General features: G+C 45.3%; 1 protein-coding gene across 2 annotated transcripts in view; it reads left to right on the forward strand.

Moving 5' to 3' along the window:
• SLC2A12 (solute carrier family 2 member 12) overlaps nucleotides 1-25,703 on the forward strand; it is a 34,582-nt gene extending 8,879 nt beyond the window's left edge. For both annotated transcript variants that reach the window (XM_064169145.1, XM_064169146.1), the window contains exons 2-5: nucleotides 1,634-2,953; nucleotides 21,104-21,226; nucleotides 24,070-24,202; nucleotides 25,423-25,703. In XM_064169145.1, the coding sequence (XP_064025215.1) occupies nucleotides 1,634-2,953; nucleotides 21,104-21,226; nucleotides 24,070-24,202; nucleotides 25,423-25,519 (1,673 nt within the window). In that variant the 3' untranslated portion in view covers nucleotides 25,520-25,703. The remainder of the gene's footprint in view (nucleotides 1-1,633; nucleotides 2,954-21,103; nucleotides 21,227-24,069; nucleotides 24,203-25,422) is intronic.
• Nucleotides 25,704-26,297: the final 594 nt, after the last annotated feature.

A 26,297-nucleotide genomic window follows, 5' to 3' on the forward strand; every position in this document is an offset into this window, starting at 1 on the left:
GCACTAAGTGCCTCATTCAGTCTCCTTTTAAACACTTCCACGGATGGTGGAGGAGCACCACCTCCCCAGGCAGCCCATTCCAATGCCAATCGTTCTTTATGTGAAGAAATTCTTCCTAACTTCCAACCTAAACCTGCCCTGGTGCAACTTGAGACTGTGTCCTCTTGTTCTGTCACTGTGTGCCTGGGAGAAGAGACCAACCCCCACCTGGCTACAACCTCCTTTCAGGTAGTTGTAGAGAGCAATAAAGGTCTCCCCTGAGCCTTCTCTTCTCCAGACTAAACAAGCCCAGGTTTAGCCTAAGAGCTAACTCAACCCATGACAGCTAGTAAGTGGTGAGGAAAACTTGTTGCTTACTCAAGTCGAGATCAAAGCAATTTGGCTGGAAAACGACTGCTTTCCTTTCCCATGGTACACTGGTTAGGTGGACAAGAATTCCTCAGTCCAGGACAGGAAAAAATCAGTCCAGCATAGGAAAAACAATGAGAACATCTCAAGGCGAAAACTGCTTTCTCACCAAAAGATTTGTAGGCAACACCATTCTGATCTGGAAGGTTTCATTATTTAGGGCCTGATCATTTTGGTCTTGTGGAAAGTGTCCCTGTTCATGGCAGGCAGGTTGGATCCTTCCCAACCCATTCTATGAATCAAATACAAATCCAGGCTGGGCAGTGCCTGGCTGGAGAGCAGCCCTGAGAAGAGGGATATGGTGGTGCTGGTGGATGAGAAGCTCAGCATGAGCAAGCGGTGTGCACTTGCAGCCCAGAAAGCCAACCAGAGCCTGGGCTGCATCAGAAGTGTGGCCAGCAGGTCGAGGGAGGTGATTCTCCCTCTCTACTCCACTCTGCTGAGACACTCACCTGGAGTACTGCATCCAGCTTTGGAGCCCCTATTACAAGAGGGATATGGACATGCTGGAGCATGTCCAGAGAAGGGCCACTGGGATGCTCAGAGGGCTACAGCAGCTCTGCTATGAGGACAGACTGAAAGAGTTGGGGCAGTTCAGTCTGGAGAAGAGGAGGCTCCCAGGTGACCTTCTTGTGGCCTTCCAGGATCTGAAGGCGGCCTACAAAAGAGGCTTGGGTGGGGCTTTTTAGGCTCTCAGGGAGTGACTGGACTAGGGGGAATGGAGCAAAGCTGGAGGTGGGTAGGTTCAGACTGGGTGTGAGGAGGAAGTTGTTGAGCATGAGAGTGGTGAGAGGCTGGAATGGGTTTCCCAGGGAGGTGGTTGAGGCCCCATCCCTGGAGGTGTTTAAGGCCAGGCTGGATGAGGGTAGGGTGTCCCTGGGCATGGCAGGGGGGTTCAAACTAGATGATCCTTGTGGTCCCTTCCAACCTGACTGATTCTGTAAATCTATGAAACCTTATTAACATCTGTTCAGGATGATAAGGAGCCCCAAAACATGAGAATTAGAGAAAGTGCTATGATTATTTCTTCTCTTCTTTTCAAACCTAGCCTTTTAGGTCATAACTGCTGCTGGGCTTGTATGCACCTCACTGCTTTGCATTAAAGTCACAAAAATGATTTTTCAGCCTGGTGGAAAAAAAAAACAAAGTTATTGTTAGTTGTTAGAATGTTGCAGAGTTTTACACTTTCAATTTTCTGTGGTTTGTTTTTTTTGTCTTATTTCAGGCTGTGGAACATTTACCTTTCTATCTTCTGCCGTGGCTGCCATAAGTGGACTTCTGATGGGTTATGAGCTGGGCCTTATCTCCGGAGCTCTTCTTCAGATGAGCAGCACATTAGCACTGTCCTGCAAAGAGCAGGAGATCGTCGTAAGCTCCCTGCTTATTGGGGCTTTATTTGCATCCCTTAGTGGTGGATTCCTAATAGACCAGTTTGGAAGGAGACTTGCTATCATTATTGCATCTTCCCTGCTTGTGCTGGGGAGTCTGATTTTGCTGCCCTGCGAGTCGTACGGGGTTCTCATCGTGGGGCGGATCGCCATCGGCGTTTCCATCTCGTTGTCATCAATTGCAACCTGTGTGTACATCGCTGAGATCGCCCCCCAGCACCGAAGAGGCCTCCTCGTGTCGCTGAATGAACTCATGATCGTGATGGGCATTCTGTTGGCCTACATCTCCAATTACGCCTTTGCCAGGGTACCTCAGGGCTGGAAGTACATGTTCGGCTTTGTGATTCCATTGGGTGCTTTGCAGGCTGTTTCCATGTATTTCCTTCCCCCAAGTCCTCGGTTTCTTGTCATGAAAAACAATGATGAAGCTGCAAGAAAGGTACTGGAGAGGCTACGGGAAACACCAGATGCTACTTACGAACTTACCGCGATCAAGTCGTCCCTGAAAGAGGAGCATCAGTACAGCTTCTTGGACCTGTTCCGTTCAAAAAACAACATGAGGGCCCGAATGCTGGTAGGACTCACTCTGGTCTTTTTTGTGCAAACAACTGGGCAACCCAATATTTTATTCTATGCATCAACTGTTTTGAAGTCAGTTGGGTTCCAGAGCAACGAAGCTGCCAGCTTGGCTTCTACTGGAGTTGGAGTGGTTAAAGTGGTCAGCACGGTCCCAGCCACGTTTTTTGTGGATCAAGTTGGAAGTAAAACTTTTCTTTGCATTGGTTCATCTGTTATGGCAATCTCCTTGGTCACGATGGGCTTAGTGAACCGTAACATACATGTGAATTTCACTAATGTTTGCAGAAGCCAGTCTCCCGAGGATTTCTTTCTCCAGAGATCAGGAAATCTCACTGGTGTCATCAATGGGAGTCTCAAGGAGCTCTTTGCAAGCGTGGTTTCACCAGAAAGATTGTCATCTGATGCACAGAGAAGCCCAGATATTGTCAGGACAGAACTGAACAGGACGGCCCTGGCAGGAGGCAAGAGCAAAGCAGGGTCTCTCATGGAAAGTGAGGAGGTTCCTGTTGTCCTGAAATGGCTCTCCCTGGCCAGCCTGCTTGTATATGTTGCTGCATTTTCCATAGGCCTTGGACCAAGTAAGTGTTTCCTTTTTCTGTCTCTCTGTAATGGTTTCCTTACAAGAGGATTAAATGCTGGGATGGCATGCCCAGCTTGGCACCAGATACTTCCCAAGCTGGGCACAGCAGTATTTTCTGCTAATACGTGCTTGTATTGCCATGTAGCACCTTGGGAGCCTGGGGTGCACTTCTTACAAAGAGATGCTGTCCATTAAGGTCAATGGCCTAATCTGCTTTCAATTCAGTGAAATTAACTGCTCCTCTTCAGTGAAGAGCTGCTGTGAGCTTTGCATGGCAAACTGACAGAGCCCCTGGCCATCTTCTTTCCCTTGCCTTGGCTACCGCATCCTTACATTAGGAAGGTTACCACGTAGGCATTTGCTGGTGCTAACTCATAACCCCCTAGACCTCTGTATGGTATGACACTATTGAATCCATGAAATGCCAGCATGCCTGAGTCCCACTTAGGATTTGGTACTCTGACTATGTAACAGTCTTCAGATACACAAAAGACATTCGAGGTGTCATAGCTCATGGACAAACAAAGTGTCAACACCACTGCCTGTGCTGGACACAAAGGTGTGTCACTATGCAAACAAGGTACTGCTGCAGCTACCATCACACTTGCTCCAGAGGAGAACAGTCTGCCATTCCCAGGTATTAGCAACGAAATCCTTCCTTTGTTTGGTTTGGTTTTGTTTCAATAGCACTTGCATCATATTGTACTTTGAAGGGGTTGATTTTTAAAGCCACACTGCAGAACCCACATGCATAGAGCCCATTATTTATTAACTGACTTCACATGCTCTTGTGCCCTGGCTCAAACTTGCCTTGCAAACACACCATACTCCTGCTGCACTATTATGATAAAAAGCTTTCCACAAGAATAAGACCCAACAATTGCACTAACAGCAACTCCCCTGCAGTATTTATTTTAAACATTACTCACTGGGAGAGCAGTGTGAGATGAGCATTCATTGCCAGGGCAGCAAGCCCAACTGTGTTATTGAAGCCTTATTCCCGCCCTTGCACACCATCTTGGGGCTGAATTCTGCTTTCAATTACACAGGTTCAAGACCAGGGCTGCAGCCCTGAAAAGGAAATGTTCTTTGAGCTGTTACTTGGATATTTGGAACACACAGCTAATGACCCTCAAGGCAGAGGCACACATTGAGGCTTGGGCTCCTGTTGAAAGCTACTTTCCTGCGGACCCGGCTGATCATTTGAATTGGCCTAACATATGAAGTTAACAGTAATGGCATCTAGCTCTTTGAGGGCTACAGACACTGAGGTGTCTCTGCCCAGCTAATCTGAGAAGTCTTTGAGACCTGAGCTTATTTTCTGAGCTCTTTCTTGACCAAGATCACAACTGCTTTCAAGCAGTAAATAGGAAAGATCGAGGCACTGCCTCAGCTCCAGCATGTTGAAATCACATTTGATAAAGCCATGGTGAGGCACTTGAATACATTTGTGCAGCATGTGAATCCCAGGGCTAGGAGAGATACAGGTATTTTGAATTGCAGTTAAGCACATCCAAAATATGTCCCTGCCTTTAAAAGTACACTATTCAGTTAAAACTCACAATGTACATAAAGTACAAGGGTCAGAGAATCAAGAGATTGTTGGAATCTGCAAAGGATCTGTTGTGGTTAAATAGACTGGGTAGGGATGCAAGGTTATGATTTGTATGTCATATGTCACCTTCAACATCGGGTTGTTTAGCCTAGAGAAGAGGAGGCTCAGGGGTGGCCTCATTGCTGTCTACAACTACCTGAAGGGACATTGTAGCCAGGTGGGGGGTGGCCTCTTCTCCCAGGCAACCAGCAATAGAACAAGGGGACACAGTCTCAAGTTGTGCTGGGGAAAGTATAGGCTGGATGTTAGGAGGAAGTTCGTGACAGAGAGAGTGATTGGCATTGGAATGGGCTGCCCAGGGAGGTGGTGGAGGCACTGTCCCTTGAGGTCTTCAAGAAAAGCCTGGATGAGGCACTTAGTGCCATGGTCTGGTTGACTGGATAGGGCTGGGTGCTAGGTTGGACTGGATGATCTTGGAGGTCTCTTCCAACCTGGTTGATTCTATGATTCTATGATTCTATGACTTTCGTATTTTAATTATTTTGTCCTTCCCAAGATGCACATCTCTGCAGTCTTACTTTGGAAAACAAATCTGCCTGTCCATGAGTTTGGCTTTCCTACTTCCTGCCACTCAACACATTTACGGAGCAAAGCTAGAGGTGGGTAGGTTCAGGCTGGACGTGAGGAAGAAGTTCTTCACCATGAGAGTGGTGAGAGCCTGGAATGGGTTGCTCAGGGAGGTGGTTGAGGCCCCATCCCTGGGGGTGTTTAAGGCCAGGCTGGCTGAGGCTCTGGCCAGGTTGATCTAGGCTAGGGTGTCCCTGGGCATGGCAGGAGGGTTGGAGCTAGATAATCCTTGTGGTCTTTTCCAACCCTGACTGATTCTATGCTTCTACAAGCCATTTTCTTTTTGTGTTATGAAAAAATTCACAGGACTAGCAAGCATCTGCTTGGTAACCTTGTTGTGTTTTTTTTGCTTCTGGAGTGTTCTGTATTTCCATCACTGACCTTCGGTAAAGAAAAAAGGAGTTTTTCTGCTGCTCTGTTTTGGAGGAATGACGTTTGATGAACTGCAGTTCAGCTGCTCCTTCACACTCAATTTCACACAATGATGAGGGCATTCTGTAGGTGCAACAAAGCAGTGTTGCATCACATCCCAGAACAGCACACACTGTCTCTCCAGAGATGTTTGCAGAGGCGTTTCAAGCTGGCTGTTAGCTAAGGAGATTTACTTGATGTGCATCTTTGTCTTTAGTTACCTTTGTATATTAGAAAGGTCAAATGAGGATCAGCTGCTCTCACCACGGAAAAATGCCTGCAGAGCCTAAAAGAAATCTTTCTCTGGCTGCCACCTAGACCTGAGCAAGGTCTTTGACACTGTTCCACACCACATTCTCGTCTCCAAACTGGTGACACATGGGTTTGATGGGTGGACCATGAGATTGATAAAGAACTGGCTTGATGGCCACACCCAAACAGCGGCTGTCAGTGGGTCCATGGCCAAGTGGAGGCCAGTGACAAGGAAAGTCCATCAGGGATCAGTCCTGGGGCCAGTCTTGTTCAACATCTTTGTTGGTGATGTGGAAAGAGGCATTGAGTGCACCCTCAGCAAGTTTGCTGATGACACCAAGCTGTGTGGTGCAGCAGACATGCTGGAGGGCAGGGATGCCTAGACAGGCTGGACAGGTGGGCACAAGCCAACTTCATGAGGTTCAACAAGACCAAGTGCAAGGTCCTGTAGCTGGATTGAGGCAATCTCAAGCACAAATACAGACTGGGCAGTGACTGGCTGGAGAACAGCCCTGAGAAGAGGGACTTGGGGTGCTGGCAGACAAGAAGGTCAGCATGAGCCCAGAAAGCCAACCAGATCCTGGGCTGCATCAGGAGAAGTTTGGCCAGTAGGTCGAGGGAGGTGATTCTCTCCCTCTACTCCACTTTGCTGAGACCCCACCTGGAGTACAAGAAGGATGTGGAGATGCTGGAGCATGTCCAGAGTAGGGCGACTGGGATGCTCAGAGGGCTGCAGCAGCTCTGCTATGAGAACAGACTGAAAGAGTTTGGGCTCTTCAGTCTGGAGAAGAGGAGGCTCCCAGGTGACCTTCTTGTGGCCTTCCAGGATCTGAAGGGGGCCTACAAAAGAGGCTTGGGAGGGACTTTTTAGGCTGTCAGGGAGTGACAGGACTAGGGGGAATGGAGCAAAGCTGGAGGTGGGTAGGTTCAGGCTGGATGTGAGGAGGAAGTTGTTGAGCATGAGAGTGGTGAGAGGCTGGAATGGGTTGCCCAGGGAGGTGGTTGAGGCCCCATCCCTGGAGGTGTTTAAGGCCAGGCTGGATGAGGCTGCGGGCAGCCTGATCTAGGGTAGGGTGTTCCTGGGCATGGTAAGGGGGTTGGAACTAAATGATCCTTGTGGTTTGCCATATTGAATATATTAGAGTCAATTTTTATCAGCTTGGATGAATGCTTTAAAACTTAGCTAATTTATACCTAAAATGGAACAGATGTTTCAACATGTTTGAAAATGTAACTGATGTGGGAGCCAGATTACTCAGATAATCAGCAAAGGGAAATATTCTCCCCATCTAAGAGGGGCTAAATCAGACTGGGTGATAATATTCCATACATAACATGCTTTACATTTTGGTGGTCAGGCAGCTGAACAGGGTGTGCTACTTACTGTAGGCTGCTTTCAATTCAACTATTTATTCTTTCTTTTCTATTCTATTTGGCTCAGGGGTGACCTCATTGCTCTCTACAACTACCTGAAGGGAGGCTGTAGCCAGGTAGGGGTTGGTCTCTTCTCCCAGGCAACCAGCAACAGAACAAGGGGACACAGTCTCAAGTTGTACCAGAGGAGGTATAGGCTGGATGTTAGGAAGAAGTTCTTCACAGAGAGAATTATTGGCATTGGAATGGGCTGCCCAGGGAGGTGGTGGAGTCACCATCCCTGGAGGTGTTCAAGAAAAGCCTGGCTGAGGCACTTAGTGCCATGGTCTGGTTGACTGGATAGGGCTGGGGGATAGGTTGGCCTGGATGATCTTGGAGGTCTCTTCCAACCTGGCTGACTCTATGATTCTGATTCTATTCCATCCCATTCCATTCCATCCTATTCCATTCCATCCTATGCTATCCCATTCCATTCCATTCTGCATTATCTTCGATTCTATTCCAATTCTGTTCTATTCTAATCCCAGGTAAAATCTAATTGTTTTCTTTATATCTGATTGTCTATTGGTGAAGTAATTTAAATGCATTTTTAAACCAGTATCCTGGACTGTGGGGATGATGGAAGAAGGATCAAGCAAAAACAATCAAGGAGGGTGGAAGAAAGCTCAAGGATTCACAAGAAAAGTAAAACCCATGGCAGTGAGGAAGGGAATAAGTCCCTTTTCCAATGCATCACTGTGCCTCTCACACAGTCTTCTGTAGTCTGTGGGGACCTTTCTTCACTTCTCTTAATGAATTAAGCAAGCCAGAATCCAGAGAATTACACTGGAGGCAAATTTAGTCCCTTTGACTTTGCTCCTGTGATGCTTAGCTTACCTGGCTACCTGAGTTAAAGCATGATTCATTAGCCCACCTAATGTAGAACCTTTTCCCTTTCACCTCAGTCACTAAATGGATCTGTAACAAATCCCAGAACATCTCTTTTCATGTATGACATGGGACAGCCCAAAGACTTGCTTACAGAGGTCAGATCTCTTACCACCACTATGGTCCTGACTGCATAGGGCTGCTTTTTCTCTGCCCAAAATACTCTTTGACTTAATGTTAACCACCAAATACTCTATCAGAAAATGGAAAACTTTATGGGAAAGAGATCTGTCAGTGTGGAAATTCTGACATTCCATGGATTTTGTTGGTTGTTCCTGTCTTTTGAAGTACTGTAAGCTGTAGAGCTTTGCACTAGCTTGGCCTGGCCTTCAATTTCAGATAAATGAGCAGCACAATTTTACATTGTTTTGTGGTTTACTCTGGAAAAAGACATGGGAGTTGGGATTAAATCAAGCACTTGAAAGTAAGCAAATGCTTAAATGCTCTGTTGGATCTGAACCAGGATAATAAACCTTAGATATGTGCATGTTTCGCTGCAGATCAGTACAGAAAGTCCCATTTTAGTTAATAAAAAATTTGTCTTGGATTCTTTATTTTATAACAAGGTTCCCAGCACTGATCATTGTACTGGATCATCTTTTAATGCATGCCTCCATGTGCTTTGAATGTGACACTCCTAGTATTTATCAAGTTCATTAATCCTTTGCAATTCAAATGGTGAAAGGTGAAAATGTGCAAGCATGCAACTTACTGCTGAGGAAGGTGAAGACTGGTAGCCAAAGGGCTGAGAGCATGGCCAGAGGGTAGCTCAGTGCCTGGAGTCAGGAGTCTGTTTCTGAGTTTGGCACAGCAAGCTCTGAGAGGAAAGCCAGGAAGGGCATACAGCAGGTCATTAATAGAATCATAAAATCATAGAGTCAACAAGGTTGGAAAATACCTTCAGATCATCCAGGCCAGCCTAGCACCCAGCCCTAGCCAATCAACTAAACCATGGCACTAAGTGCCTCAGCCAGGCTTTTCTTGAACACCTCTAGGGATGGCAACTTCACCACCTCCCTGGGCAGCCCATTCCAATGGCAAATCACTCTCTCTGTTCTGTTGCCTTTGAAAATCAACCCTAAGTGCATAAAACTCTTCTAAAAGGATGAGAACTAACCAGCATTCTGTAGCAGGTGCACCCAGTCTTCACACCTTCCTCCTGGCTGACTCTCTACAGCAGAAGCCAGAGCAAAGCATAAGCAGTTGTGACCAGAAAGGGACTTTAAAAATAGATCACTGCAAGCCTCTCACTAGATCACTTTTGTAAAAGGCTTCTTAGGCTTTCCACTGGGAGTTTTGTAAAGCATATACACAAATATGGCAACCAGGAGACACAGTCTCAAGCTGCACCGGGACAGGTTTAGGCTGGATGTTAGGGGAAACATTCTTCATAGAGTGATTGGCGTTGGAATGCGCTGCCCAGGGAGGTGGTGGAGTCACTGTCCTAGGAAGTGTTTAAAAAGAGACTGGATGTGGCACTTGGCACCATGGTTTAGTTGACTAGGTGGTGTTGAGTAATAGGTTGGACTTGATGATCTTGAAGGTCTTTTCCAACCTGATTAATTCTATGATTCTGTGAAATATCTATTTTGCAATAGCAAAGGTTTAAATTGCCCCTAGTTGCTGTGTCACATCAGCTCCCTTCTGTTATGCACTCCCCCAAGGACTAACATTAGCCCTTGGATACTCTAAAACCAGGTTCATTTACTCCACCTATCTGGGTAATTTCTCCTTTCCAAACTTTATAGAACTGAACTATGTGATAAGCTAAACTAACTCATGCACAACTTCCTGGCGAATTAGAGCCTCTGGCTTCTAAAGTCATTCCTCTGCAGATGCCTTGGAGGATTATCCTGGATTCGATATTCTGAATACATAAACACCTTCAAACAGTAGTACACATTTCAAGTTTTAATTAAAAGGCCTTTTTTTTTTTAATGGCAATATGTGATTTATTATAATAAGCACATTTCCCCTTGGAAGTCTGGGGGGTCTGTTGGTTTGTGGGGGGGTTTATTTGTTTGGTCTTTTTCTTTTATTTTTCATTTTTCATTTCTCTTTTAATTTATTTATTTTTCTCTTTTTTCTTTTTCCTTTTTCTTTTTTTTCCCTTTTTCTTTTTTCCTTTCCTTTTCCTTTTCCCTTCTTTTCTTTCTTCTTCATTTTCCTTTTTCTTTTCCTTTTTTTCCCCTTTTTTTAAAATTTTTTCCTTTTCATTTTTTTCTTTTTCTTTTTCTCTTTCTTTTTATTTTTTCCTTTCGCTTTCATTTTCCTTTTCCTTTTTTGTTTTTAATTTTTATTTTTATTTCCCCTTCTTTTTATTTTTTCATTTTTCATTTTTCTTTTCCTTTTTATTTCCCCTTTTTATTTTTTTTCATTTTTCATTTTTCTTTTCCTTTTCCCTTTTTCTTTTTCTCTTTTTCTTTTATTTTTGGGGTTTTATTTTTATTTTTATTTCCCTTTTTCTTTTCCTTTTCCCTTTTTCTTTTTCTTTTTTTTAAATTTTCTTTTTACTTTCCTTTTTCTTTTTCTTCATTTTCCTTTCTCTTTCCCTTTCCCTTTTCCTTTTTTCTTCCTTTTCCTTTTCCTTTTCCTTTTTCTTTTCTTTTTCTCTCTCTTCTTTCCTTTCTGCTTGCCCTGCAAATTGCTGTCTCAACAGGACAGTTTGAGTGTCAACATAAAAAGAGATGAGGGAAAGAGAGACAATGGCTGTGAAATCCAATAGCAAACAGAATTGTCATCTCATACATCTGTTCAAATCAACTTCTATTAGGGGATCTGAAAAGCAATAAAGACCATTACCTACCTGCCCAGAGTAAAGCTAGGATATAACCTACTGATATATTTGCTGCTGAGTGCTGTTATTGGGCAAGATGGACCATAAATCACATTAACTAAGGCAATTCTATCATTATTTGGTTTATATCTATCACTTCTTGCCCAGTAATCCTTCAGATGGGAATCACTGTTTATAATAAAGTTCTTCTTTCAAAGTGAAAATGGACACAGTAATCAAAGATGTCTGAAAACAGATTTAAGGGTATACTGAATAGCTTATATGAAAAAGGAAAATCCATACCAGGCATTACATTTTTCCCCACATTTGCAGAGATGAAAATTCCAACAGCAAAAGAAAAAATAAAAATAATTGTTAAAGTGCAGACTCACAGTGGTGAGAAGGATAAGGAGGAAAGTGGCTGGGGAAAATCAAAGGTACATCTGAAGTGGCCCAAAAAACAGGGGAAGGAGAGAGTTCATTGGTCTCACAAGTCTCTCCCCAGAAAACCCTCTTGCTGCTCTGAAGTAAACTGGAGGAGGCATGAGTGAAGTGTGATTTCCACGGAGGAGGCATGAGGGAAGTGTGATTTCCATGGTGTGCTGCAAGCCTCTTTAAAAAAGCACATGTGAGTGTTCAGCCTGTCTACTAGAGAGTGATGCAAATGGTACAACAAATTTTAGATACCCTGATACAGCATCAGAGAGAAAAGATTACATCCCAGTTGTCCTAACATATGGTACTTCAAGGAGTCAGCCTGAGAGATTAACCACTAGAAACAGAAATGCAGTGTCACAGAACAAAAGAAATGCAAGATCTGCTACCCCACATCAGCTCCTTCTAGACCATCAAAGGCTCAGAGAGAACTGCCTTGGAAGCTGCAGAAGGAGCTGCATATTTCCTTGCCTCACAGTGATCAGGGTGCAGTCAGGGGCAGACTAGCTGAGGCTTCTCCTGACTCCCCACGGCTCCACAACAGAGCATTTCCGTTCCTTCTAATGTGCACACACAGGGATTGATTTGACCCTTGGCAGGTTGGCATTCTGCTGGCAGCTTACATACTCTCCAAAGCAATACAGCTGCTCATTTGCTCTGTATTCACTAGTTACTAATTTTGAGCTGGCTTGTATTATGGAGCAGAGCCAGAGAGCCAAACAGCTTTCATTAAGCAGAGTCATTGATTTTAACATCAGTGAAAATCATCTGCTTTGGCCTCTTGCACAAAACCATGGTCATAATTTCAGCCCACTTTTTGTGCACCATATCTCTTTTGCTTGCTCTCGAAAAGGACAAATTGACTCCCCCTCTGCAAACTAAGCATTCCTTACTTCTGCCAGACTACCAGCTGGGGACTCTGCTTCACTGGAGCTGCTGCAAAGCCTTTGTGTGAGTTACATTGTGTGGGTGCTGCGAGCAGTGTTGCAAGGGTGCAGGTCCCCCTCCTTGCCCCAGATTCCAGCTCTGCCCCAGTGCTGTGTACCCTCACAGGTACGCACCTCACCAAGTAAGCCACAAAGCCTTGTGTGATCCCCTGCAATGTGCCCCTGGAAATCAAGGCAAACCAGAACTGAAACTAGCCTTCAATGAGAAGTAGTTTGCCATCTGGCTATTTGTATTAATGCCCAGCTTATGAAAATTCTGTTTGCATAAACATGGGGAAAATCTGGTCTTGGCAAAGCCAATCACTAGCCAGGTCTTTTGACTTCCTCTCATGGCAGTTTCATGCTGGCTTGCTTGCATCCTTCCCCAACACTGAAAATCTGTCACACATTCTTAGATAGTCTGCCTGCATTACTGGTGGGATAATCTTACCCTTATCTTCCTCTGGACCTTATGTTCCTAACAACCCAGTCCACTCTTTCAAAGTCTTACATACTTCTGCTTACTTCCCTCCTAAGCTCTAAGTCCATTTAATCTCTTTCCAGAGTTTATGCCTCAGAAACTTGAATTATTTTAAGTATTGCAAGGGCTGCTTTCTAAATCTCACCATAAAGAATTTGATCTCACACAATACAGGTATAGGAAAAGGAAAAACAAAATGCTAAGCAGCAAAGGAATACCAAGGGAATCTAATATTTCATTAGTGAGACTTGCTGAGCAGCTTCCAACTTGCTTCTCCCTCCTGGCAGGAGTAAGGTCACAGCAAGGACATTTTTCATTCATGTACCTCACTTGAATATTGAGTACCCCCAAGCTCACAGTATTTCTCAGATTTTTCTGCATCTCTGATGTCTGCTATCAAAAAAAAAAAATGCTGCATAGCTGTAAATTCTTCTATTTAGTGCACAGCTATAATGTAAGGAAGAAACTACATAAAAGTTTGAGACATCTCTCTGCTTATGGCCTAAAGATGAAGCTCATTAAGTCTGACATTTTGGCTCAAACAAAAGGGCTGCTCAATCTTTTACCCTGCCTCCAACAACAGCCAGCAGCAGATCCTAAGGGAAAGCACCCGAGAAAAGGCTCACACAACATGCAGAGTGTGTCCTTCTGCCTATCTGTAGTTCAGGGAACTTCAAGTGTTGGGAATTTATTTTTACTGTCATGAACAATAGTTCTTGATGGATCTTTTTTCTGCTTATAAGGAAAAATGATGTTTTAACAATCAGCATTTAGTTGTTGTAACCTGTTGGTATTTTTCACACCTGGAGCATCTCGTGAAAATGAGTTGAAACAGTCTGAAAAATCCTCTTGTCCTGCCTACCTGCTGTCTCTAATAACTTCACTTGGATTTTCTTGGTTCATGTCTTTAAAAATGCAATGAAAGTGTCCTGTCTCACTGTTCCACTTCAACTGTTTCTCTCCTCTGTACATCATTTAGGACAAGGAGCAATGGGTGTAAATTGCAGCAAAAGAGGTTCTGCCTCAACACTTCTTTACTGTAAGGGTCACAGAGCACTGGCACAGGCTTCCCAGAGAGATTGTGGGGTCTCCTTCTCTGGAGCCTTTCAAGGCCTGTCTGGATGTGTTCCTCTGTGATCTGTGCTAGATAGGATTGTCCTGCTCTGGCAGGGGGGTTGGACTCAATGATCTCCTTGGGTCCCTTCCAACCCCTAACATCCTGTGATCCTGTGATCATCTAAACTGAGTTGACCCAACCTTCATGCAGCACAACAGAGAGGCACAACAGGCATGACTGGTGGCACATTGAGTGCTCCCTTCCTAACAATTACCAAGCCTCTGTTAGCATCCATAACCTCTTCCTTGTGGGAACTGATGATGCCTCAGAGCTGCCCAAGGAAGCTCGAGCACTTCTGTTCCACGCAGTGCTGAGGTCCTCGTGTGTGTGTACTGGTGGCTGATTTTCTCTCTGCACGTTATTTGCATGGAATTTATGGGTCATTTTCCCAAAGTATTCAGTACTTTGAGGTCCTTTTTATATTCTTTATGATCCTTCTTGTTGCCTCAACTCATTTTGTACCATCAGTATGTTCTGCATGTGTGCTCACCTGCCTTTATGAATACCTTCTTATCTATCCCACGGCAGTTCACTGAAGATCTTTGCAACCAAAAAGCATGGTAGCTCATTCAATTTGATTCCTATGCTCCTTAGCTCTTTCAAGGAGACATGTTTTTTTCTCAGCAAAAACTAGACAACCCTTCCTTGAGACACTGTACATACCCCTCCTTTTCATTTTCCAGATGAGATTACTTAGCTTAATCCTAGTTCCAGACAGTAGCTTGGTACAGAAGTCTACCAGAGTGATCCCTTCATGCATCACAAAGATGATTAAGGGAATGGAACATCTCTCTTACGAGAGACTGAGGGAGCTGGAGCTCTTTAGCTGGGAGAGGAGGAGATGGAGGGCTGACCTCATTCATGTTTAATAAAGGTGTAAAGGATGAGTGCCAAGTGGATGGAGCCAGGCTCTACTCGGTAATGCTCAATGACAGGAAAAGGGGCAATGGGTGGAAGTTGAGGCATAGGAAGTTTCATGTAAACCTGAGGAGGAAATTCTTTACTGTGAGAGTGACAGAACACTGGAACAGGCTGCCCAGGGGAGTTGTGGAGTCTCCCTCTCTGGAGATAGTCAAACCCCACCTGGACGTGTTCCTGTGTGATATGGTCTAGAGATCCTGCTCTGCAGGGGGGTTGGACTGAATGATCTTTGGAGGTCACTTCCAGCCCCTGACATCCTGTGATACCGCGGTCCTCATGGAACATTTTCTTCAGTGGTGGCATGTGTCACCTCCTCCATCCCTGGCCTCATCCTCTTGGCCAGCAGATTCTCAAAATACCTGTCTGCCTGATAATGTTATTGAAAGTAACTTTTCAACAATTAGACTGTGGTTCCTTTCTTTGGACACGTTTATAGAAGGCACAACTCTATTTCTATCAGGCTTCTTATCCAGTATGTTATCTGTGCTGAACTGTTAATTTTCATTTTATTTTATTGCATTTTAATTTTATTTTATTTTAAGCCTCTGATCAGGTAATTGAACATTTCTCCACAAAGCCATTGAAGCATTTACCCTAATTGTGCTTTTAATTTCTATACAGAAAGCAGGCTTATTCTAATATTGCTCTCCTTTCAAAACAAAATGTGGTAGGCTCTTGGCTTGTCCATTTCTATGAGAATACTGAATTTGGAATGTTACAGCAAATAACACTCTGATGGAAGGAGCTGGGGCTGCTTAGTTTGGAAAAGAGGAGGCTGAGGGAGAGACCTCATGGCTGTCTACAGCTACCTGAAAGAGGCTGTGGAGAGGTTGTTGCTGGTCTCTTCTCATAGGTGACAGAACAAGAGAAAATGGACTCAAGCTGCCACTGTGTAGGTTTAGACAGGATATTAGGGAAAACATCTCCATAGCCAGAGTGGTCAGGCATTGGAATGGGCTGCCCAGGGAGGTGGTTGAGTCACCAGCCCTGAATGTGTTTAAAAGTTGCTTGGATGTGGTGCTTGGGGATATCATTTAGAGTGAACCTTGTAGAGTAGGGTTACTGGTTGGACTTGGTGATCCTGAGGGTCTTTTCCAACCTAAATGTTTCTGTGAATCTGTGAATGTAAGAGAGGATCTTTGTGACAGTTTTATCTTGAACCACCCCTGCTCAGCAGAGAAGTAAGATTTGACTTTTAAAATCTCATTAAGTAGCAGGCAAAGTGCTGAAAGGATCCATCATCTACGGTATGTAAAATGCAGTCCCAGTACTGTGCTCCATTATGCAATTTATTCAGCCCTAATGGAAGCAGCTGAAATTGTCCATCATTACTTTGTTTTCTGCTTTTACAGCTCCTGTGACATTGTTAAGAGGTGAATGGCACCAGGCTGGTCAAAAGGTTGCTTTTATGCCTGGATCCTCTTTGCCCTGTGTGGGCAAGGAATGTCAGGGCATTTTGTTCCTGGATACTTAATGAAACAGTTAAGCTTTTTGTGATTCAATGCAACGTTTTCTTCTGCATTGCAGTGGGTGTCCTTTTCTCCAGATTGTACCATAATGAAAGACCATTCAACTGTACAATTTTTCCTAACTGTTGTCAGCATGCAACATGCTGCAGGTCAGCAAAGGTGAGTTAGTGCATGCAGCTACCACAAGAACAAATCCCACAGCTTTTAATCTGAGAGAGATTCGAGCTGAGTCCTTAGCCTCCTCTCTTACCCACACCTGGCCTGGAGAGCAGTAGCTCTTTTCCCATTCATTCCACAAACACCAGCCAAAGGTGGCTGGAGCAGACACTTGAAATATATTGAGTGTGTGCAGTGTGGTTACTACCACAGTATCCTTTCACAGCACCACAGGATGTCAGAGGTTGGAAGGGAGACCTCTGGAGACCTTTGAGTCCAACTCCCCTGCCAGAGCAGGACCATAATCTAGTGCAGGTCACACAGAAATGCTTCTAGAACGGCCTTGGAAGTCTCCAGAGAAGGAGAGTCCACAATCTCTATTGGGAGCCTATTCCAGTGCTCTGTGACCCTTACAGTAAAGAAGTTCTTCCTCATATCGAGATGGAACTTCCTGTGCTGTAGTTTATATCCACTGCCCCTTGTCCTATCACAGGGTGTGAGTGAGCAGAGGCTGCCTCTTCCTTCTTGACACGCAGTCCTCAGATACTCATATACGTGTGTCAGATTCCCTGCTCAGTCTTCTCCTCTCCAGACTAAACAGGCCCAGGTCTCTCAGCCATTCCTCATAAGGCAGTGCTCCAGTCCCTTCATCATCCTTGCAGCCCTCCCTTGGACTCTCAAGCAGATCCCTGTCCCCCTTGAACTGGAGAGCAATATTCTATGTGGAGCCTCACTAGGGCAGAGTAGAAAAGGACGAGATGCTCCCCTTCACGAAATTATGTTAGATAGCACAGCAGAGAGATGAGAAAGAGGTTATTTGGGCCCTCTTTTCAAGGACCTCACCTGCAAAACGCCACTGCTTAGGCTGGTGAAAGCAGAGCATGGAGCTGACTTTGCAGCGACTTTGGGAGCGCGCAGGTTAAATTTCTGCAGCGCTGTGTGCAAACAGCACACAAGGTAGCAGCAGTCATTTTGAACGGGAGCCCAAACCTCGCTGCTGCCTCTCCAAGAGAAAGCCACGTCCTCACTGCACCTACTGCAGCTGCTGCTTTTTGGCAAAGATACACATAGTGAAAACTAGCCCAGGGAGGTGCTAAAAGCGAAGAATCAATCGTTGTCATTGGTTCAGCTTGAGGAAAGGGATAAACATACTGTAACACAGATCAGATTTCTACAACTGCTCTTTCTCCGTGGGGAATAAGCCTATCCACTCCTTGCCAGCTAAGCAGAGGTCAGGGCTGTGCCAGAGGAAGCAGCTACCATTAGCAGACATGAAGAACAGATCTGGTGTGTCAGTGGGATCTGTCTGAATGAAATAACTAGTAGAAGGAAGAGTAACTAAGCACTGGTGTAGATGATGCAGATCTGTATTTTGGTTTCTTAACAGGAAGACAGTATGTTCCAATCCTCCAGACAAATCACAGTTAGCCTGAAAGGGCCAGTTTGCCCTTGGAAAATGCACAGTACTGGAGCTGCTGCGGTGCTGCATGTTTCAGCTGTGGTATAAGCTGTCCACTAGTGCCTGTGAGGCTGCTGAAGCTTGCATAGCAGAGTTCACCCAGCCTGGCAGGACTGCTGTGTCAGTGCACAGGACTAGTTCCTCCTCGCTTTGTGTCTCTCTAGGTAGCCACTGCCAAGTTGCTCAAATGCAAGGATATTCTAGAAGAAGCAACTGCAGACTCTAGCACCCACAGAAAAAAAAGTTTATTCTTGGTATGTGCTTTATGTTGGGCAGAAAGCAGGCTTGAACTCTTTCAAATGTGATTTTAATTCTGCCTAAGGTGACTGTGAACAGCCCTTTTGCCAGTCTCGGTGTATAATCACTTTTCCAGCCAACTTCTGGTGCTGGTTGCCAGGCTACCCTGTGGGAACAAACTCCAAGGGTTTCACATGCGCCACTCACTCCTTTGCATCTCACTTAGTGGCTGCTTTGGAGTTTGGCTAGCACTTCTTTTCATGACGTATTTTATCAACTGTGACTGCTGAGGAGTGGCAAAACACAATCATGAGATCTGTGTGCATTGCCAGGGCCTGGTTTTGCCCAGGTGCAGGGCTAGCTGGCCTGGCAGGGTGTCGTGTTACAGGTAAGAGCCTGAAGTCTGCCTCAGAGTCCAAGACTCTTACTGGAACTATTTGTCAAAAGGAACATTTGCCTCTCTCTTTCCAGTGCCCCAGTAAGGACTTGCACTGGCACGGGTTCAAAAAGTTACAACAATCAAATTGTTTAATTTATTAAAGCAACAGGTACAACAGAATTGGGATTCGGGGTGATAAAATGCAAGATGATTGATCTCAGGAGCAGCAAATCCTGGGCAACATCAGATAAAGTCAGAGACACAAACATTTTCAATAGGCTAACATACAATGGTAATGCACCAAAAGCTAAGCCCAACATTGAAGGTGCAATTCTTGCCAAGAAAGGTGTCCCTGTCTTAGGTGCAGGAAAAGGAGAACAGCCTGTCCTCCTCTCTCTCCTTCCCTCCCAACTGCTGCTGCGCCTCTTGCCACTGGTCTTTCTGCACCTTCTGCTCCTGATGCTGGTGCCAGTGCCCATGCACACACTTGTTGCAGCTGCTGCCCCTGAGAGATATTCCTCCCCTGGGTTTTATACCCCAGCCTCAGCTGTCCCTTTCTTCTAGGTGACTTCTAGCATGGCTTGGGTGGAGAGTCGAGTAATACAGTTATATGTGTTTAGCATGTACTCAGCTTGGCTCATGAGCATAGCAAGGGATGTGAACTTTCATATTAACACTGCAGTTAACTAGGCAAAGGGCTTTGCTTGGGCACTCTGGCCTTCCAAGCCTGTTTTGAAGTTAGGTGTTTCTGTTATTTTAGCCTTGTTTCATCAGTTTTAGCCAAAACAGGGCTGTCTTATCTTCACAAGACTCACTCCCTTGGCGGTTGGCAAGCCAGCTTCACAGATCTTCACTTAACACAAACTCCTGCTGATTGCAAGTGACCTTGGTCCTGAAGTGTGCTAAATCAACTTGTCTCCCTGTCCCAGGGTAAAGTAGGCAGTTATCCCACACAGGGGAAAGCATCTGCTCGGGATGCCAGTTCCCTTCTCCTTTGCTCCCCCGTCGTGTGCAGACACTCCACGGAACACACCCAGGGCATTTCTTCAGAGCAATGTTTGCCTTGCCAGCAGTGAGTGTATTAAACTCTGCTGTGATCCAAGTCAGGAAGAGAAAAAAAGCCTCTCTGTGGCTGCTGTTAGACGCAGCAGCTGTGATAGGACTAAGTGCCACTTGACTATAAGAACATTGTTAGGCTGTTGTGCAGTGTGGTCTTGATTCTTCAGAACTAAATCACCACTCTGCCAGATCACTCCCACTGGGGGGAGTTAAGAGTTTGTTTTGGATTTTTTGTTTGGGTTTTGGTTGATTTTTTTTTGTTTTGTTTTATTTTTTTTATCTTCCTTTAAAAAAAAAAAAAGAAAAAATACATTAAAAATCTGGGCCAGCTCCATGAAACTTTATTTAATCCAAATCTGTGGTACAAAGACATCTGGAGTGTGCTCAAATCTGCTGTGGTAACTGAAGACTCAGGGTTTGGGTTTGTGCTGGTAGGGGGGGGTGGTTGGTTTGTTTGTTGTTTTGGTTTTTTTCCCTTTTTAGTTAGCCTTCTAGAGCACATTTTCTTTTCTACCTTTACCAGTCACACAGGGATCCTACAACTATCACAAGGGATGCTGCAGCACGACACACACTTGTACATAGAGGAACCTCTTTCTAAAACCTGACTTTAAGACTGCCCAATGCAAGTGTCTTAGGGAAGCTCCCATCTGTCATTTTGCAGAAACAACATCCCACAGGAGCAATTCTTAAAGGCCATGTCTGAGAGCCTGAAGACACTTCACCCATGTATACCTCTCTATTTTTGTGCTGGTCATCTGCTAACCCACAACCTCTTTGCACAGCAGCCCCTTGCTAATGTGTCTTATTAGAACAAAAGGAAGGTGCCAGGTTTTTGTTTGGATTTTTTTGTTTGGTTGTTTGGGTTTTAAAAATAATATTATTGTTAATGTTCCTGTTATTGTTATTTTTTTCCCCCTAATAGCCAGCAATCATACAGAAATGTGCTGCTGGTTTTTTTTCCCCTTTTGAAACTCTCTCTCTTGCTGTCAAAGTGGTTACAAAGCCAGCTCTTTATGTCTGAATTTGTTTTTGTGGGCTAGCAACATCAGCACTTAGATCACCTGTGGTGTGGTGTGATATGAAGGAGCCAAAAATCAGGCCCTCTCTCTTCATTTGTACCTCAGCAATCTCAGTTATATGAAGCAGAGAGCTGGAATAGCAAATACACTTCAGAGTGGCAGGTTGATTTATAAGGTGACACAGACACATAGGGCCTCTGCGAGGCTGAGGATTACTTTGGTTTGCTGCCCTACTTCCATTAGTGTTATGTCACTTGAGAGTTATTTAGTCAGAGCTCCCTTTCATACACAGATGTGCAGGCAGAGCTCACTTCCCCAGTTCCATGTGCTCTGGCAGATCCAGGGAAGGGATGATGCCTCTGGGCTGATGCTGACTGCTGCACATGCTGTTTGAAGACCATGGGTGGTCCTCTAGGGCTTGCACCCCTACAACCCTACTGTCCCTAAAAATGACCTTATTCTTTCAGGTGGCCTCACCTGAGTTCATGGACTACCTAAATTTGCAGGAAGGGAAGTCACTGTTCTGAAGACAATATCTTCTAATTCTAATTATTATTTATTTCAGTGTCCTGGCTGGTCCTGAGTGAAATTTTCCCTGGTGGGATCAGAGGTCGGGCCATGGCTTTGACATCTAGCATGAACTGGGGTATAAATCTCCTCATCTCCTTGACATTTTTGACTGTAACTGGTAAGATTTCTCTTTTTCCTTCCAAGCTCATAATATTCCCCTAGTGGACAAAATATTTCCCATACAAACAACACTGCTAAAACTGCAGCTATGATGCTCCAGGAGCCAAATTAAGAGGTCCATTTAGGTGCTGTTTGTTACTTCATCATTTCCACCACATCTTTCTGAGTTTGTGCTAGTAACTAAAGCCTCAGGATGATGCCTATCAGAACATCTTGCACATCAGCTCCACAGGCTGTGAACTACATCTCTTAAAAAACAGCATTGCCTTAGTACATATATTTGAGATTTAGTCATGCATCTTCTGAAGTCAATGGAAATCCTGCTCTGTTCTGACCAAACATTTCAAAGGACAGTCCCACTGAAACAATTCCTTTTCACAGGATTCTCCTGGCTGAGAAATTCTTCTTCAGAAAAAAAAGGTGTCTTCACAAGTTAAATATGTTTCATGCTTTAAGGTGTGAAAGTAGAGCACCACACAAAGGCACAAACGAGGGGAAAAGTTAAATACTGATGCTGAAATTCAATGACTGGCAAACATTTTTTTTCTAATTGTGTTTCACTAAAAGTTTTGCAAATTTTAGGCTTTTTAGCTTATTCTGAGGAAAATAGCTGCTGGAAACCAAAATATATAAGGGAAAAGAAATACAATGTTCCCTTTAATGCTGTATCACTTTCCATAGAAGCAGGCAATCAAAGTCATAGGATCATAGAATGTTTATGTTGGAAAAGATCTTTAGGATCTTTGAGTCCAACTGTTCATCTAGCACTGCCAAGTCCACTGCTAAACCACGTCACTAAGTACCACATCTATAGGCTTTAAATATCTCCAGGGATGGTGACTTAGTCACTTCCCTGGGCAGCCTGTTCCAATGATTTATAACCCTATCAGTGAAGAAATTTTCCCTGGCACAAACTGAGGCCATTTCCTCTAGTTAAGTGGGAGAAGAAAGAGCCCTCCACTTTCCCCCTCAACCTCACTTCAGGTAGTTGTGAACAGCAGTAAGGTCTTCTCTCAGCCTGCTCTTTACCATGCTGAATAACCCATTCCCTCAATCAGACCTCATAGGACATCATCCCCAGTGAGATCACAGGACAGGCCATGGTCTCTAGGCTCTTCACCAGCTTCGTTGGCCTCTCTGGACACACTCCAGTAACTCAGTGTCCTTCTTGTAGTGAGGGGGCAAAAACTGAACATAATATTTGAGATGTGGCTTCACCAGGGGCACAGTCACTTCTCCACTTCTGCTGGCCACACTGTTCCTGATACAGTTATCAATTGTTTCACCTGAATGTCTCCTCCTCCTACCATGCAGCAGTGCAGAATCACAGAAAACATTCAGATGGAAGAGACCTCAACGATCATGCAGTCCAACCCTCTACCCAGCTTAGGGTCAGTCCTAAACCATGTCCATAAGTGCCAGCTCCACAGGCTGCTTAAAAACCTCCAGGGATGGGGACTCCACTGCTGCCCTAGGCAGACCATTCCAGTGTTTGAGAACCCTCTCTGTGAAGAAATATTTCCTAGCATCCAGCCTGAACCTCCCCTGGCATAGCTTGAAGCCATTTCCTCTAGTCCTGTCACTTGACACCAAGGAGAAGAGGCTGCCCCCTCCTCGCTCCAACCTCCCTTCAGGTAGTTGTAGAGAGCAATGATGTCTCCCCTCAGCCTCCTCTGCTCTAGACTGAACAACCCCGGCTCCCTCAGATGCTCCTCCATGTGCTCCAGGCTCTTCACCAGCCTTGTTGCCCTTTTCTGGACATGCTCCAGAACCACAATATCCTGCTTGTATTGAGTGGCCCAGAGCTGAACACAGCACTGGAGGTGTGGACTCACCAGTGCTGAGTACAGGGGGATGATCACCTCCCTGTTCCTTCTGGCCACTTGTTCATGCACACCCAGCCACTGTTCTCACCTATGTTTCAATGAATCTAAAGCCACAGTAACTCCTTTGGCTTAGCTGGGTCTAATCTGCATTTATGAAAGTGTAACTACAAGCCAATATGTGTCCTAGTCCATGGCAGACAGGCAGAAGTGGAAATTTTGTCTTCAAATGAATACGTGGAGGTCATGGCAGCCAGCAGCACCTGCACCTAGGTATTTGATGCAGAGGATATCACCTAAATTAGCAGCTTCAGCTGCAATTTCTAGCTCATGACACAACTGTCAAATGTCTCGACTGTCTGGCTTAGTTTTAGCAGGGAAAAGGGCCAAGTGAGCTGCAGCAGCCTGTTGGGTTTGTATCTGCTTTACTTTCAAGGGGTTACAGAGTCCATCCCTCAGCCTGAGGATCTCTCTGCTCCTGGAGTGTAGGTTGTCACAAAACCACCTGTCCTTGGCTGTCTTGGATGTCTTTGTAGCCCAAGTTCCATGACTTGCAGAGGCAATGCTGGAAATTGACAGGGGCTGGATTTAGTCATAGACAGTTGCAACAGTGTGGAAAATACTCAGTTTTGCTCCATGGAAGAATGTTTAACAAAACCAGGCATGGGTGAAAATTCAAGGCACCTGTGATCATCAAGTGCCTCTGCACAAACAAGGAGCAATGGCTTCTTCCTGTTTTCATCCAGCGTGACCACAAGCAAAACACACAACCCAATAGGTCCACGCTAGATGGGTCAATGTGGGCTCATCAATTTTCTTTCATAAGGAGTGCTCAAAAAAGCAAACCCACTCTTCTTTTCCAAATTATGGCCAGGCACAAATAAATGGGTCAAAAATAACAGGGTAACTTCTTCCTGAATTCTCCTGTGCATTAGGGGCTGCATTCTATAAACAAATACATCATTGGAAAATTTAGAGTACCTGAAAATTAAATAAGAGATGTTTTCTTCCTTTGTAGAGCTCATTGGCTTGTCCTGGGTGTGCTTCATTTACACAATAATGAGCCTAGCATCCCTGGCTTTTGTCATTGTGTTTATACCAGAGACCAAAGGATGCTCTTTGGAGCAAATATCCATGGAACTAGCGAAACGGTAAGTACCAAACGTGTGACTCCGGGTGCCAGAGGGACAAAACCTTTCATTGCTGCATGCAAACAGAAAAGGAAACTGCTAATTTCTCTCTGGAAAAATCAGGTTTTCTCAAGGCTTCAGTGTGCACATTGATTTCAGTGGCCAAGAACACGTTTTGGTGACGCTGAAGGACTGGTCCTAAAGGGATGGTGGTTTCCAGCATCCCTGTGAGGAATGCCTGCAGCTAGATCTGTTTTCCCAGCACTTTTGCTGGCTGGTGTTCCCAGACAGGAGGGAAACTGTGTTCCTACACTTAGAGCTATCTGTCTTGTTTCACATGCAGAAAAAGGACTGTAGTGGGGATCTATCTCCAGTGCTTCAAGGCTCCATATGCATTTTGATAGCTCTTCTAGATAGGGCATTTTTGGGTGCATTTACTAAGTTCCACGTCTCTGTAGACTCACTGCAAAAGGTTTTTCACCATGAATTTATATCCCCACTTCACAGGCTCACAGGATGTTAGGGGTTGGAAGGGACCTCCAGAGATCATTGAGTCCAAGCCCCCTGCCAGAGCAGGAGCATAGAATCTAACGCAGGTCACACAGGAATGCATCCGGATGGGTCATGAAAGTCTCCAGAGAAAGAAACTCCAAAAAACTCTTGTGATGGGCCAGGCTGTGTTGGTTTGGGGATTTTTGAACACTCGAAAACACACATTCTAAACCGTAACATGCAAGGCAGCCTGGCTTGAAGGAGATTGTTTATGGGTTAATTAAGAGCAATTACCGCTCTGCTGCAAGCGCCGAACTAGCTGCGCAGCCCAGGCCCCCAGGCCGTCCCTGGCAGAGGTCAGCGTTACGGGCTGCGCAATGGCCCTTTCCGCTGCAGCCTGTGCGCTCTCCCACCGGGCGCCCTTTCCGCCCTCCTCCGCAGGCAGCCGGACAACCGCCCCGCAGCCGGAGCGGCTCAGGCGACAGCAGCCGAGCCCGGCGCGGGGAGCCTGGCCAGCAGGGGGAGCCAGAGGCGCCGGGCCCTGCGTATCGTGCTGCCGGCGGCGGGCGCCCCCGCGCGGTGAGGCGGGGAAGCGCCGCGGTCTCCGGAGCATCCCGGGGACGTTCCGGTAGCCCGGCGCGGTACGCCCAGCCGTCGTGCTGTGTGTTCTTGGAGTGAGCGGCCGGGAGAGCGCCCTGCCAGCGGTGTTCGATGGTAAAACTGTGTGGCCTTTGTTTGTGATTCCCTAGGAAGTACGGGAAGAGCCCCTTGTGCTGGGCGAGCCAGCGCAGAGAGAAGCTGGTGCCGGTGGAACTTGCCAAGCGAGAGAAAGAGCAGCTCTACTAGACCCCGGACAGTCAAAACAGCCTTCACCGAAAAAACAAAGTTCATTGATGTTCGTGCTCTGATGGGACACACGCTGTCTTTGTTATACACAAGTTATTCTTCCTTTCATTTCTTAGTAGAGCTTCTTTCAGTGGCACTTTACAGCCAACATTAAAGATTGTTGTAGTTTATAATTCTTTTGAAATCCAGGCTCTGTCTGTTTCAAACCAGTATACTGCACTGCTTGTGAGGTTATCCACCTCCTACATACAGGAGGTGAGTGGAAATTGTGCACAATCCCAGTGACTAATGTTCAAGTACGGTTCAGCCTGGGAAAGGTGCAAAGAACAACTGGGGTGCCAAGGAGAAGCAATAGACTCACTGCAGCCCACCAAAGACAGGTCTGGTTAGCCTAGCAATGAAAAAAAGAAGAGGGGGCTGAAATGAGTTGATAGCTCTGTGCCTTTGGGAGAAAAATTGGGCAGCTACGAAGTCTAAAGGACAGTGCTGATGCAGAATTAGGTATTAACTGCTCATGAAATAATTTAGGCTTCAGCTAAACAAGACTTGAGAAGAATTCTTATTCATCAGAGTTTAATAGTTTGTAACACAGAGCATGCTCAGCTCATAAAAGAAACTTTACATACAGTAAAGTATGTGTCAGAATTCAGTGACCTAGGAAATACTCCTCAGAAAACAGACACATTTTTTAATGAGGGGGCATTTGCATAATCAGTTACTCTGGACTGAGGATGGTGTAGCAGAAGCGATAGGATCTCTGTGGCTTCCCGGTCTCAGG

Source organism: Pogoniulus pusillus, chromosome 31 (assembly GCF_015220805.1).
Source record: "Pogoniulus pusillus isolate bPogPus1 chromosome 31, bPogPus1.pri, whole genome shotgun sequence".
Classification (NCBI taxonomy): Eukaryota; Metazoa; Chordata; class Aves; order Piciformes; family Lybiidae; genus Pogoniulus; species Pogoniulus pusillus.